General features: G+C 41.6%; 1 protein-coding gene across 1 annotated transcript in view; it reads right to left on the minus strand.

Annotated features, from left to right (window-relative positions):
• Positions 1-14,899, minus strand: part of CSMD1 (CUB and Sushi multiple domains 1) — a gene marked incomplete at its 3' end in the record, with an annotated part of 609,346 nt that overhangs the window by 270,492 nt on the left and 323,955 nt on the right. Inside the window, exons 17-18 of the mRNA XM_079909493.1 lie at positions 12,185-12,373; positions 2,948-3,117 (exon numbers count right to left, since the gene is read on the minus strand). Of these exons, the coding sequence (XP_079765619.1) occupies positions 2,948-3,117; positions 12,185-12,373 (359 nt within the window). The remainder of the gene's footprint in view (positions 1-2,947; positions 3,118-12,184; positions 12,374-14,899) is intronic.

Raw genomic sequence — 14,899 nt, forward strand, 5'->3', positions numbered from 1 at the left:
TGGCTTAACATAGATTCATTCGATAGTGAGGTTGCTGGCACCCAGATTATAAAGAGTTTTAAAATCCAGAGCATGCTGGCTCAAAACTAAAGTGTCCAGGCCTCTCCAGCAAGGTCTTACGTTACTCCACATGCCATGTAATTCTCTGTGATTCATAGAAATCCATGGAGATGAGGGGGCATTAAAGGAAATACACACACTTAGGCTCGGTCCTCAAAGCTCTGAAGCATCTTCCACTGTCACCTCCACTGGTCTTAGCTTGTTTGAGTGCTTCTCCAAGATTTAATAGCTTACATGGACAGCATCTAGCTCCAGGATCCTCATAGCTAGACCACTAAAAATGAACCATTGCCACACTGAATTATTAAGCATCTCTGGAAGAGTAATTCTGTCTTGTTTATCTGCATCACCAGCAGTTAGCACTGGGCTTGACAGCAGAAATCTCTGAACGAAAAAGTAACTGACTAGTGGGGATATTATGTTGTCAGCTCTCTCAAGGTGAAAATCTGGATTCATGCTTCTCATGTATCACAAATGACAACCCAGATAGTATTGGAAGGCAAAAGACTTGACGTTTACTTCCAATTAAATCAGTAACAAGCGATTTTAGTTCAGCACAAAACCTCCTAGTTGTATATCCTCATCTACAAGCAGCTGGGATCAAAGTGTCCCTTTCAGTCATTAGGAAAAGGTTCCTTGGGTCATATGTTAATACAAGGCTATGACTATTTGCACTACAGACCCTCCTTGGAGACTGGCACATAATAAACGCCATATGCTCCGAGTGGAATAGCCAAGAGAGCAGATAAGCACAGATTAGAAAACATCACAAGGAATTCTGGAATGACAATGCTGAAAGGACTGGGGAAATCGTCCCCACTTTTACAGGAGTTATACCTGAGGGCTCTGTTTCCAGAACTAACCTCGCTTTCCATTACGTATCCCTATCATGACACTCTCCTTAGAGCTGTATTTCTCTTACACGGTGTTTCCACATGAAACAAGCAAGCATCACGTTTATGCGGGGGAGGGTGTGTACATAAACTCTGGTCTCTGTTAATGGATCACACTACGTGTGCGGGATTATGCTCAAAATTCAAGGTAGTCCCACTTGAAATGTTTTTAACCTTTTGATATTTATTAGCATACTCAATAAAAGGTATGTCTGCACAGCATCTAGGTTTTTCAGATGATTGACAGTTTCTCTGCAAGTAAAGGTGGTAAGCAAGATGTTTTTTTGATTTTTTGTTATAATCAACAAGTTTAAACAGCACGCAATCACAAATGAAAATGATTTGCTTCCTTCCATTCCAGTAATATGTATCAGTGTATATTTAATCCAGTGTCTCTAGTCACTCGCCTGCACCAAAGTATGGTTAATTGTTCCATAAAAGTTTGCCTTAAAGGCTTACTGATGTCTAAATTTGAAAGAATTCAGAAAACAGTTCTTTGATGCAAATTTAACTTTTTTCAGATCAGTGAGGATGTACTAGTTTCATACCTGAAAATCACTTCTTAATTACAGCGACTCATACTGCCAGCACGAGCTTTCAAAAGACTATTACAATGAAAGAACAACTAGAATAAAACCTCTCTCCTAAATTGTGACCTTGAAGCATAGTCAAAGGTGGACTTGGAGGAAGTGATGAGCACTTGAGTCTGGAAGCTTCTATTGACCTGTGCACATAACGGAACCTACCAGCGACCCCACTTTATCCACTGTGCAAACAGAGGACACACCTGGAGGGCACTAAGTTCCCCTCTTAGCAGGCTCTTTGCATAGCTTCTTAATGCTCACAGCTTCAAGTGAGTCACATCTACTGCATCTGAGATGGAGCATTGTGTGTGTCCATGTAGATGCACATATGACTGAAAAACCCTAGAACTTTAGAAACGGGATGAGATGTGTCCCTCTCTTGCCATAAACAAGCCGTGTGGCCTGGACAAGTCGCTTACTTCCCAGTGGAACGAGCAGGTGGACGGGCTGGATGACAGCCAGTGTTGGTCTTTGTTGCTCAAAGCCACTCTCTTTCAAGGCCCTGAGGCTCGGGCTACAAGTGCCAACTACTCAGCCCCTAGAGCCAGGGAGGTCCCCAGGTTCCTGAAATAGTCACAGGAGAGGTGGAAACTATTTCAGAAGCCTTAGAAGTTTGGGGGCATTTGCAGTTGGAGCTCAAGGCAAGACCTGGGTGCCCCTTGAATCCGTCCCCCTGCCTGTTTCTCTGGAGTCCATCTGGAATGTGAGTGGTGTGCTCCACCTGGAGCAGTTCCCCGAGGCTCTGATGCTTTGAGTCATCTACTGCACTGACCCTTGATGCTGGTCCTATGCCTAGCACACCTCGGAGTCCTGTGAACACAGCTCTGACTGGTTGAGTGAGATTCTGCCTCATCCTGGCTTGGCTTCTCTACATCAACCCTGCTTTGTGGTCCAGCAACAGTGGCAGGGCTTGAGTTTACTCTCACATCAAAATCCTTCTAGCTCTGAAGGATGCTCTGTCATGATCACATTTACAAATCAAGAGCGACTGTAGAAAGGGTTGGTCTGGGGATCCTGCAAGTTTTTTTTACAATTATTAGTATGTGCTAGGAACAATGCTTGAAATATGTATCTATATTATTTAATCCTCAGAACATCACAAAAAGGTAGGTACCATTGCATGTTTTTACATATAAGAAAAATAAGGCTTAAAATGTTAAATAATATCTCTAAAATACACAACTAATAAATTTTAGATCCAGGATTATAGACTTAGGTATTTCAAAGTCCACATACACATGATACTATAGGCCACCTTCTCAAACCAGCTGGATAAACAAATTGGGAAAATATGTGTATATATAAAGATACGTTAATATATGTATATATCTATGTATATAGATGGATCAACATTATATTTATTCCTTGAGAAGGAAAGATGGAGTCCTATTAAAACAGATTTTTTTTTACCTTTAGAATATCTCCTTCAAACAGCTGGAAGCTTCGTGCTCTGAGATGGATCCCCTTGCCAGCTTCTGTTTCAATTTTATAGATACACTCATGGTTATTATCATAATTTGATGGGAAATTTGGAGACAGTAATGTTCCTTCATTTCCTTTGACACTTGCTCCACATTCAGCTAAAATAAATAGGACATTAAAAAAAGAAAGAGGATTCAAAAGCGGAATTATTGATTTTAATAAATAAAAACTTTTAAATCATGACAGCCCTCTTTTCTCTCAATGTATCTGCTAGCACCATATTGTTTTTATAGACTAGCGACTTCCTTCTACTGTTTTATCCACTGGACAGGAAAGATACCCCCATTCATCCTATTTTCAAGATTTTATTTCTTTTAATAGAATGCATCTTACTCCTAACTTACAAAGAATTCTAGAATAAAATAGGTATGCCCGAGCACTTTGGCTGTATCACTGGCAGTCACCTCTCTGTGCCCCATCTCTGCTTCATGAAGCATCCCCGCCAATTCCAATGTGCTGACTCGACAGTTATGTCCATGCAGTTTTCCCACGTTGGTATTCTGTGGCCTCAACCTGGATGCATTTAAAGGGGATTCTAGCCGTGGACCAAACCACTGAGTCCCCTGCTACTGTCTCACAACACTGAGCCCATCTGCCTGGCTTGGGACGGAAGCCCTTTCGGCGGCAGAAAATACGTTCTTCTCCCCTTGACGAAAGGAGAGGGCAATTCACCTCTACATCCAAATTTGCATAAAGAACTTTAATCAGAGTAAAAATGAAAATAAATATAGCTCTCCACTTTCTGCCAACTTGGAGAAAGTCACCTAAACTCTCAGCACCTGTTTCCTCACCTATGAAAGTGAGAGTTAGGCTAACTCCTAAAATTCTATTCGTCCAAAACAATCATAAAATAATAAAATTGCTCTGTGTATGTGTGTGTTTGCATATGTATGATGTGTGTGCATGTGCGTGTGCATCTCTGTGTGTATGCCTGTGTCTGTGTGACAAGAGCGCTCCATGCGAGTCTGCATGAAATAACTTATTGGCCACACTATGTGAAAAGCACAGTGATTTTTAAAATTTCTACAAAGTAAGTCTGAGTGTGAAGAATAATGATCAACTTGGAAACTGAAAATCAGTAAAATGCCTACATGTAACGGGGGTGAGAGAAAGGGGGACAGGGTTCAGTCTAAGGGGGCTGCTTGAGGTATCACACAACTGTGGCAGATGTCCTGTGCACGCCCGTTTTCATAATTCCAATCTCTGACATCCCCGTCTTCCCTGACAATCACTGAAATCAGCTGCACCACGAGCCTTCCCTGGCCTGAGTGATGGAAGGAATAAGCTGGAGATTCAGGATCAGCGCATGATGACTTGCGCCCTTGAATCTCATGATGTCCCCATGTAGAAGGGTCGGGGAGAAAATCAGGGAGAGAAACACAAGAGAACTTGGCTCACCTGCCCCTGATCTTTCCCCATAAGGACCTGAAGGAGGGTTTCATGGGAAACAGTGTTGAGAAAGAAGCACAGGGAAGTGGTGACCCCAAAACATGGCAATGGGATTTTATAAGAATAACTTTAAAATTATAGCTATAGTTACTATTATTATATATTTGTGTAATTTTAATACTTTTTAAGAAACATTTTTATGGTGAGAAAGGCAAGTGGTGTGTCTCTCAGGCTGTGTTTGGACTTTCATTTTTGCTCCGGCTGGGACGTGGATGTCCTTTCATGTCAAGAATCTGGTGATTCTCAGCAATTCTGAGACTGACGATGTATGGCTTCATCTCTTAAATTCAACAAGCATTTTGGGCAAGTAATCTCTTTGAGAAATGGTAATCATTCATGGGCTTTGTTGCATATTCTTATACCATTTTTATTTCCTGAAGAAATGGTGATTTTAACATAAAAGCCAAAATAAGTGAAAAGAACACTGAAACAGCAAATCAGAAGGTCCCCCTTTGGCTGCTCTGTGTATCAAACAGCAAGGGGTTCAAACTCGTTAAAGATATTGGACGCAAAGAGAATAAAAGAAGAAACTCATAGAATTCTGATAACCAGAATATGGAACCTATCACAAGCACTAAGAATTTTTATTTAGAATTGAATTGGACAGTGATCAATAAAGGAAATCATTCAAAAATCAAATTTATGTCCTTCTATCTATCACTTTGTAAGTTTGAAAAAACATCTCTTGCAATTAAAGACGTAATAAATACTGATAGAGTGGCAACTAGACCATTTTTAGTCTAAGGAATACTTTGGAAGGGATACTTTTTATGGCTACTGTAACTGATTGTGTGGGTTTGGGTTTACTGCATATATGACTGCATGAGGTCCATCGTGCACTGTGTTCACTGGACATCCACTGTGAGGTGTGGGCAGCCTTGCGTCAGACATGCTTTGAGGTGGGCAGGAGGTAAAAGGGCTAATACGGGCCCTGGGCCCCCCTCTGGCCATCAGGAGATGAGTGGTCTTGTTTCTTGACTGAATGAGGTCAAGGGGCCGGAGGGGGGGTTGAAGGACACCCACGGTAATTAGCTCAACACAGTGCTGAGCGCACACACCTTGAACCCAAAATGTGGCATGAGAGCTTTGCCACTCTGAGGTAACTGTGAAAACTGCCTGCAAGAAGTCCCTGTGTGTCTTCAGGGGGCTGTCCCATGAGGAAGGCAAAGCCAAGGAGACCCACTCCGATGGGCTCCAGCCCTGTGATCCTGGGAAGGGCGTGCTTTCCCCTCCCGGAGGCAGGGGAGCCTACACCTCTCTCTCTGTTGTCTGGAGGCTCTGCTCCTATGTCCGGCAGGTGTGTTCTCTTGTTCTTCTTATGGATGGAATTCCTTCCTTTGGGTCTTCACACCACTTTGTTTCTATTCCCTTCTTCTCCTTGACAGACTTGCCACACAGAGAATTTTCCAGGCTCAGGAGTATCCTTTTTTAAATGTAGACTCAGTCTATCACAATAAGGCGGATGTGTAAATGGTATATGTCACACATTTTTCTAAGTTCTTCAGTTACATTAAACCATTTAACCCTCACAATAACCTTATGTGATGAGGTAATAAACCCCGTTTCACAGATAAGGAAACTGAAGCACAGACTAGCTCAAAAGTCGTTTTTCCCAAGGTCACACCACTAGTACAGACTCATTATTGATTTGATATAACCTCTAAGTGCTTAGCTTAGGAAAAGAATTGTGGACTTTTAAAAAATGCTAATTAATGATGGATATACTTTATAGTTAAAAGTTCATAATATTATTCATAATTATTGGTAATGAAACTAGCAGAGCAAAATTTTGTTGTAGAAGACAGTATACTTTTAAAAATTTTATCCAGATAGGATAAAAGTTAAGTTACCAATTAACTGAGGTTATATTTGTTTTCACATTAGCATTTAGGACATTAACCATTTATTTCTCATAATACAACGAAAAGGCAGGACTAGAAAGAAGGCTTAAGCATTTGGGTAGCCAGGGAGAAAAAATTTATCAAATCTAAGGATGTAATTTTACATGTCTTTTTGTGAAGATTTGGATTCTGGGATTTTTTTCTAAAGCAGATATATAATAAGTGGTGCTGATTAAGTGCAAGTCTACACTACATCGAAGTAATGAGTGTGGGAGATTAACTGGCCGGTCGTAACCAGTAATTCTTGGCAGAGGAACAAGGCCGTTGCTATAACTGGTAGAAAGACGCGGAAAAGGGCCAGCCGCCTCGCCGGCACGTCTCCGCTCACTTTATACTCGCCTCTTGAACACAAAACCTCCACTAGTGTCAGGGCAACTAGTGCTCATAACCTGAGATGCAAGTAAAGTTCCTAAGTGAATAAGCAATAACAATTAATTTACTCATGATACATCTGTGAGTGAACCTACACATACATGGCACGTGCACTTAGAAGTGGAAGGTCAGAATTCATTATTCTAGAGTGTACAGTACAGGACTTAAAAGATAGTATTTATTCAAATTTTTCTCCAAGAATATGAAATTGCTTGTAGAGTATACAAACCTGGTATACAAACATCAATTTAAAAAGCCTATTTTACTATAGTGTTTTATTTAATATAGACATATAATATGCATTATTACTATTTGATTTATATCTGTATCACTTTATATTCTCCAAAGATTTTCATGTAGATCATGTAATTACTTTTATTTTTTTAAATTGTTACTTTCCTCGGTTTTAGGCAATTATTTGTGTTTGACGCTATTCCGATGAACATGGGTGGCTGCTGCTGGAGTTGTTTTCTGATTTTATGTGAAGACCAATAAGAAAATATGACCTTTTACAGGCTGAACGTGATCAGCCATTTGGTCTTGAGGGTCTTGGTTCATTCTGACTTGGTTCCATAGCAGGCTGGCAACATCAAAGGTCTGGTGAGAAACGCGGGTCGGGGACCTGGAGCTATGGCACATGGCAAAGTCTCAGGTGTGAGACACGTGGGTGTTCAGGTGGCCTTACGGACGCGACAGAGCAGGGGAACATTTGAGAGGACTTAGGGGATCTGGCTGTAAAGAGAGACTGAACCAGATGGCAGTGGGTGTATGGGTGTCACTGAACCAGGGTCCCTGGAGGGTTTGGAGCACAGAGGTGTCCTGATAAACATCTGTTTGGAAAAGAGGAGATGCACTAAAAGAAAACAGTGAATCCTAAACACTCTAAAGGAAAACACAGAGTGTTGTAGTGTGAAAATGGACATGTCAACAAATTCTAGAATTCCCAGTCCAGAGGAACACACTGGAAGATTATCAAACAAGTAATTGTAGAGCCTATAAAATGTACTAACACTTTGCCCAGCTGGGTACAGCCATCTGCTTTTCTTTTGGTCTATTTGTCACTTGCACTGAGTGCATTTTTATAACTATTATATCACTGAATAAATATAACAATTCCATGAGGTCAGTATCAACACTAAATCCATTTTACAGATGAAGAAACTGAGATAGTGTTAGGTTAATAATTAACTTGCTCAAGATCACATGGAGTGGGGCGTTGGTGGAGCTGTGATCTGAACTCCAGCTGGTCTGGTAATAACCACACTATGTTTGTCAAAATACAATAGTGATAATTAATTACATTTATAGATGTTAAGTAACCCACGAGGAACATGTATGCATGTATGACTCCAAAAGAGTAGGAACATGAGGCTGTTGTGGGAAACACACCTTCCGAACGTCTTAATTCAATGTCTCACAGAATGTCCTGCCGTGGAACAGGAATGCCTGCATTGGGATCCTGTTTCTGAGGCAGGCCACTGACTTAAATTTATTTCGAATTAAATCAACTAGTGCACAAAGACGAATGCAACACATTTCCAAATGCAAGAATTGAAACGTGTCAAGAAGACTGAGGAAGGTGCACTAAAGCCTGAGACGCTGTCCCACAGGAGATAACTAAGTGAAATACAACAAATGGTAAAAAGCAGGTGCTCAGAAGATTACAAAATGTAAATCATCAGAATTTCAGAAATTCTTTGAACTTGATTTCAGACATCCATTGCAAATCTCCATGCCTAGAGCAATTAAATGGATCAAGTTTCAGTTCTTCCCATAATCCATTTAAAGTGATTTTAAGATGAATGAATATAATTTCCCTTAAAATGAATCATTTGCTCTTTTTTATAAAGAACCTCCTGAAACTGTAATTAAAATTGAATTGTCATTGAGAGTTTTGTAATGGAACTAAACTTATTAAAATTAAATGAACAAAATAGAAAGGAGTCAATTGATTTTTCAGTTAATTCTTCTGTACAAAAGCATCAACCCATGAGATGGTCTTAGCAGCTCTGGGTGATGTAACAGAACACAGACAAGAGGCTTAAAGAATAACATTTAGGGCTTCCCTGGTGGCGCAGTGGTTGAGAGTCCGCCTGCTGATGCAGGGGACACGGGTTCGTGCCCCAGTCCGGGAAGATCCCACATGCCGCGGAGCGGCTGGGCCCGTGAGCCATGGCTGCTGAGCCTGCGCGCCCGGAACCTGTGCTCCACACAGGAGAGGCCACAACAGTGAGAGGCCCGCGTACCACAAAAAAAAAAAAAAAAAAAAAAAAAACATTTATTTCTCACAGCTCTGGAAGCTGGAAGTCCACATCCATAGCACTAACCATATTATTTGTAAGCAATAATAAATATTCTGTATCAATAAATATTTTATTGGGGATATTAATTTACTATTTGATAGTAACACAGTAGATGAAAATCTATACTCTCTCAATCTGCCTACTCATCATGCTAATCTGGATTCCAATTCTGTTGCTGAAGAACTTACCCCCCTAAATACTACCGAGGCTTTGCAATGCCCCTCATCTCACAGGGCCGCTTCTCAGCCCAGGTGTTCACTAGAACTTCTATTTACCACCAGATGTTTATTAGAAAAAGGGAAAGGAGCATTCCACTTGGCACTCCTCCAGGGTCACCTGTGATCTTTGGATTGGATTTGCAACTTTGGTCTAGGGATAGATTATTCTTATTTCTATGGTTTTACAGGAAGAAAGACAGACACAGCGTCCTAATGAATCAAACTTTGAGATCAAGATAGGAGCTTCCAACAGAAATAATGTTTATTTGTTTGACAAACATGTATTGAATAAGGCACAGAGCTGGATTTAGGGCTAGGCAGCCTCCACTGTAAGGAAAGGTCAGCCTAACGGGAGAGACAGAAATAGGAAGACAAGTTTACTGGAGTACAGTGGTTATCCTGGAGGGTCCCTCTCCAGCCGGTGGGTAAGCGGGTAGAAAGAGTTTACATGGGAGGTGAGTTCCAAAATGAGAAAGTCAGCCTGGCAGAAAAGGGGGTGCACGTTGCAAATGAGGGAGCAGTGTAGGGAGAGGCTTGAGCATAAGAGAGAACCAGGGCAGTTTCAGGTCGAGTGAGCTGGGCAAGACGTCAGAGAGTCTGGCCAGTGAATAAGGGGCCTGCGTCCCCGGCGAGTGGAAGGTTTGTTCTGCACATTATGGGAGCTGATTCATGGGTTCTGTTAAGGGGGATGAATTTGTGAGGTTCTGAATTCGGACAGATCACTCGGGGGGCTGCGGCAACAGTGGTTGGCGCTGTCCTGGAGGTGGGGAGCATCTTCGGGATGTGAAGCTGAGAGCCTTTGCAAGGCTGGGCAGAGAGGATGGGCGGGGAGCCTCCCTGGAGAGCTGGGGAGAGGCAGAATCTTCAGAACTAGCAACTAATCCGATGTGGAGAATGAGAGAAAGGGAGAAATGAGAACTCCCAGGTGCCACGTGGGTCACCTGGTGGATTTTAGTGCCTTACTAACATGTTTATTTAAAGGTCTCTTGTGGCCAGATGGCTGGAAGGGAAGTCAGGAAGCAGTAGGTAAAATACAAGAGGTGAAATAAAAGAATGGCCCTGCCAGGCCATTCTCTCAGTGCAAAGCAGGGCTGAAAGGCCTGGTTTTAGGTGCCCTGTGTTGGAATCTTGCTGGCTGTGTGCCGGTGGGCAAAGGCCTTAAGTTCTTTGTGCCTCAGTGTTCCCACCTGTAGAATGGAACTGCCAATAATAGTGCTTACTTCACAGAGGTGTCTGGGGGATTAAATAAGATAACACATGGAGAGAGCTCAGAGCAGTGCTGGTCTAGAATCAGTGCTCAATAAACATTATTTCAACCCCAGTTACTCCTCATTTTATACTTTAGGCAACAGTGTAAAACCCCAAATAACAAGACTAAGAGTGTAAAGATAATGAATCTAGACAAAATAATAGAATAATGCAAATGGAATATTATAATCAATAGGCAATGTTACATATGTGGATTAAGGCTTTGACTTCATCGAGTTGGGAGTTTTTCCCCCAGATTTTAAACTATCTTGCTCAGTAATTTCCAATTTGGGGCATATGGATTCTAGGCAACTCTGGGAACATCTAGGATCATCTAGAAAATATTGTATCTTTTTTTCTTGAGATAGTGTTCAAAATTGGCATCCAAATCTCAAATAAAAATCATAACTAAAAAAAAAAAAAAGTGAGAACTACTGTTTTAGGAGAAAACCACATCATAGAAAGATCAGATATGTGCCCTGGCAAGAGATAAAGATGATTTGATTCGTGTTCACTTGTGTAATTTTTCTATAATGACGTCCTCACTATCCTACTATCTATGGCACACTGGAGCACAAAAAGACAGTATATTAACTTGTGAACCACATAATATTCCTAAATAACTGAAGAGATTCTGTGCATCAGAAAACTCTGGTTTACTAAGTTAACAACTTAGCATTTTTATGGGTTATGAAATCTTATTTTCACAACTTTCCCACCTGCCTCTAGTTTATCAGCTGGTAAGATCACAGGTGCCTCAAGGACTCAGAAGGCTCACAATTAAGGGGGTCCATGGTTCATCACTAGACAAATGTCATAATGCTACATTAGCCAGTTTCTGTGACTTTAAAGGACAGCTTGTACGCCCTTTACATGCTGAGCAACGTGGCCAAGTGACAGTTACCAGATATTGCCTCTGGGGCTAATGACCAGACCCTCTAGACCTGCGGCCAAGATTCCATAGTTAAACTGAGCCACCACGATTTGAGGAACTCCCTACAGCAGCACAGGTTCAGATTAACAATAAATATACCCCACTGAATGGGCATCTTAATTCCGTCTTAGCACAGTGCCTAGTTTCAAGTACCTAAATGAAGATTCCTATTACTCTCTGGAATGACCTCTTGAGTTCTTCAAGAACACTGTGAAAAAGCTAATTCAGCATTAAAACGTCTACAACGCCCACTTTGCGAGAGTATGCACGATCATCTAATCAGAGTTAAAGTGTAAAAAAACAACAAAACGAGTATTTTAAATTGTCCCCATCATTATACCAGGTGATACCACTGCTTTTAAGCAACAGAATTGTCAAAGGTTGTGTTAATACAGCATGGCTTCTAGCTTTTGTCTTTTGTCCCAGGTATAGTGTGTGTGTGTGTGTGTGTGTGTGTGTGTGTGTGTGTATACATATTTTTTTTTCTTCTCCATAAATATGCTTGACACATGCTTCAGTTTCATTCCTCTTCAGCCAGGGTGTCTTGGGGCTGAAAGGGGCTGGCTTCACCGATGAGGTAACCACAGCCCAGAGAGGCCCCTCCTCCGCTTCCCCGGGGAGCGGAGCGCCCGCCCAGTGCCGGCCTCCTGTCTCCCTTGCCGGCAGGTTCCTGCACGCTGACCGCTGACCGCACCGCCCTGCCCCCCGGGGGAATGAAATGAAAGCACGTGACCACCTACCCACACACCTTGGCAGAGATGCGCTCCATACACGACGACCCCCGCCCAGGCACGTGAGCTTGGTTGCGCCTTCTAAGCGATAACCTGGGAAGCACGAAAACGTCAGAGAGTCTCCAACTCCGAAGTGAAAACCGATTCTCCTGCTGAAGGCAGGGACGCCAGGATCGTCACAAGGCTCGAGGTCATATTCTGAGACATGAAGAGACAGAGTGCACTCGTGGGAACCCGGCTAAATACTCAAAAACTATTTAGCAAGAATAAAAAGGTGCTATTACTTAAAAAATAAACATATATATATATATTCCCCCCCCCCCCGGCTCTGCTGTAACTGTCATATGGGTTGTCTTCCTTTGTACTGTGAGTTTTCTCATGACAAATGGAATACAGTATTTTTAAAAATAAATGTATAACATTATAGTAACATGATCCACCCAAAACTGTCACTTTAACAGTATGAAATTATTTTAGTGATACGCCTAATTGCTAAAATCAGTTACTGTCCTCTTAAAGGTGCTTTGGATAAACAAGACCCAATGGAGAACAAACTAAAAGCAGTATCACAGGGTTTTTTCACAGGGCGGAAAGATTATCATAACCAATTTCACCCCTAAAATACACCTCAGTATGGAATAGCAAAACCTTTTCCCGTCTATTTTTCAATTTATAAACCATGTTTTATTGATGCGTAATGAAAAATATTCTGGATCCTGCTAGAAATTTCTGTAAACTACCCAGGAAGAAAGTGCTAAATTTAGTTAAAAAGAAAAAAAAGAATAATGTCTGGTGTATTGCTGCATTTGGGGATTAAATGTCCAAAATAACAGTACTAATAACAGCATTTTGTATTTGTCTCATTCTTTAGTACCAACTCTTTCAAATCTCTATATATGGGTACAACTGCACTCTGGTTGTCATGGGTCTCATGGGCCATCATTCAGTGTGTTGTTGATCCTTCTTGCTGTGTTCTCAGCGTGTAATGCCCAGTGTTTAGTCAAACAGGATCAAACAGTGGGCCACCATTAGGGGTTTGAATGGTGGAAAGAGCTTCAAAGAGGTTAAAGCATCAATTAAAGGATGAGCATTATTGCAATGAGTGGGAGACGAAAGTTTTTCCTATGGTGGTGGGGAAACTGTGCTAGTTCATCTGAAAAGATACTGCCTTTGCTTTCTGATTTCCAACTACTATCTTTCAAGTCCTGACTCTAAAGTGTGGATTCTGTATTCTCAAGGAACATATTAAATCCAAACCATCATCTCTCCCAATATTTCTCAATTTTAATCCATCTTTTCTATTCCCATCATCCACAAGTTTCATCACTGGCATCCCAACCCCGTATGAAGAGGAAATCTCTGCTCCAGTTTTTCCCTCATCTCACCCAACTTATTGGTCAACATCTGAGCTCCACGCTTTCTACATTGTCTTTCTCCTGTTTTTCATTTAGGTCAAAACTCTATTCTGGATCCCTAACATATTCAAACTACTCTCACCACTCTGGAGATATACTCATTAATTTGACCTATTTTTAGTATGACCCAGCAAGGAACAAAAAAGGTGTTATCATTCAATTCAACTCAACAAATATTTATTTGTCATACCAAAACATAATGGTAGACTTTCTAGGAAATAGTAAAATAAAGCTGTCACAATCCAGGGAACTGTATCTTCATCTGACAGAAGTCATTCTCCTCCTAATAGACTGTATACTCTCAACTCGAATCACATCTTTGCTGTCATTTCTTTAAAAGCAATTGAAAACTCTTGCCAAATAAGAGAACAGTTTGCTATTATTTTTGTTAGATCTATTGTATTATAGAGAAAAACACTGTAATCGTATGGTTCTTTGTGTATATTTTTATTTCATATTTTGACTGATGTCCTCTGAAAAATACCTACTGAAAGAGGAAGCCTGATCCAACACCATGAGATTAGAGGTGTGGATTAGTTCCACCCTCCCACACAAGGTCACATAAAGGTCCTCTTGTGTCAATTGTCACTTATGGGCTATTACACAGTGTGTATTTGCACAGCATACGTTTCCAGCTAGGCATCCAGCAGAAGAAAAATGTATTGCCCTCAGGATTCCAAGTTCCCGGACTCAAAGATTTTGTTCTTATAACTTACTCTATTTTTCTTCATCAATTCTCTAGTCTCATTCCCATGAGCACACAGACATGTGTTCCAGGGCCCATTATAAGAATGCGACACAGCAATCCACCGAATAAAAACCACTCTCATGACCTCATGACGACCACAGCCGCCATGCCTGGTGGGGCAACTCCGGCACCAGTTCCTCAGAGGCGCTCCACGTTCTATTTCCACGGCACCTCTTCCCAGTCCCTCTCCACCCGCCAGCGGGCTCGCTTCCAGACCAGAACCACCGCGGCCTCCCCCTGTGAGCCCGCTCACCAAGCCTTGCCTCCTCCTACTTACACAGTGGAAGCCCTCTTCCTCCTTGGAGGGTTATCCTGTCTCTCCTCCTAGCTCAGGGTCCCACCTTCTCAGTCCATGATTTGAATAGTCCTCATCTTTGCACCAAAATGTCCTGCCCCAGCCAAAACCTAGTACCTTCTTTCTGTGCAGCTACACTCATTTCCCAGCTTACCCAGCCCCACGTCTTTAAATTTTGTCTATTTATTGATGAACTTCAATTATTTTTTTCCTGACTTGACCCTCTCTGTGAACTCAAGACTCTTGACAACCCCTCTTGGATATAT

Source organism: Stenella coeruleoalba (assembly GCF_951394435.1).
Source record: "Stenella coeruleoalba genome assembly, chromosome: 21".
In the NCBI taxonomy this organism is placed as follows: domain Eukaryota; kingdom Metazoa; phylum Chordata; class Mammalia; order Artiodactyla; family Delphinidae; genus Stenella; species Stenella coeruleoalba.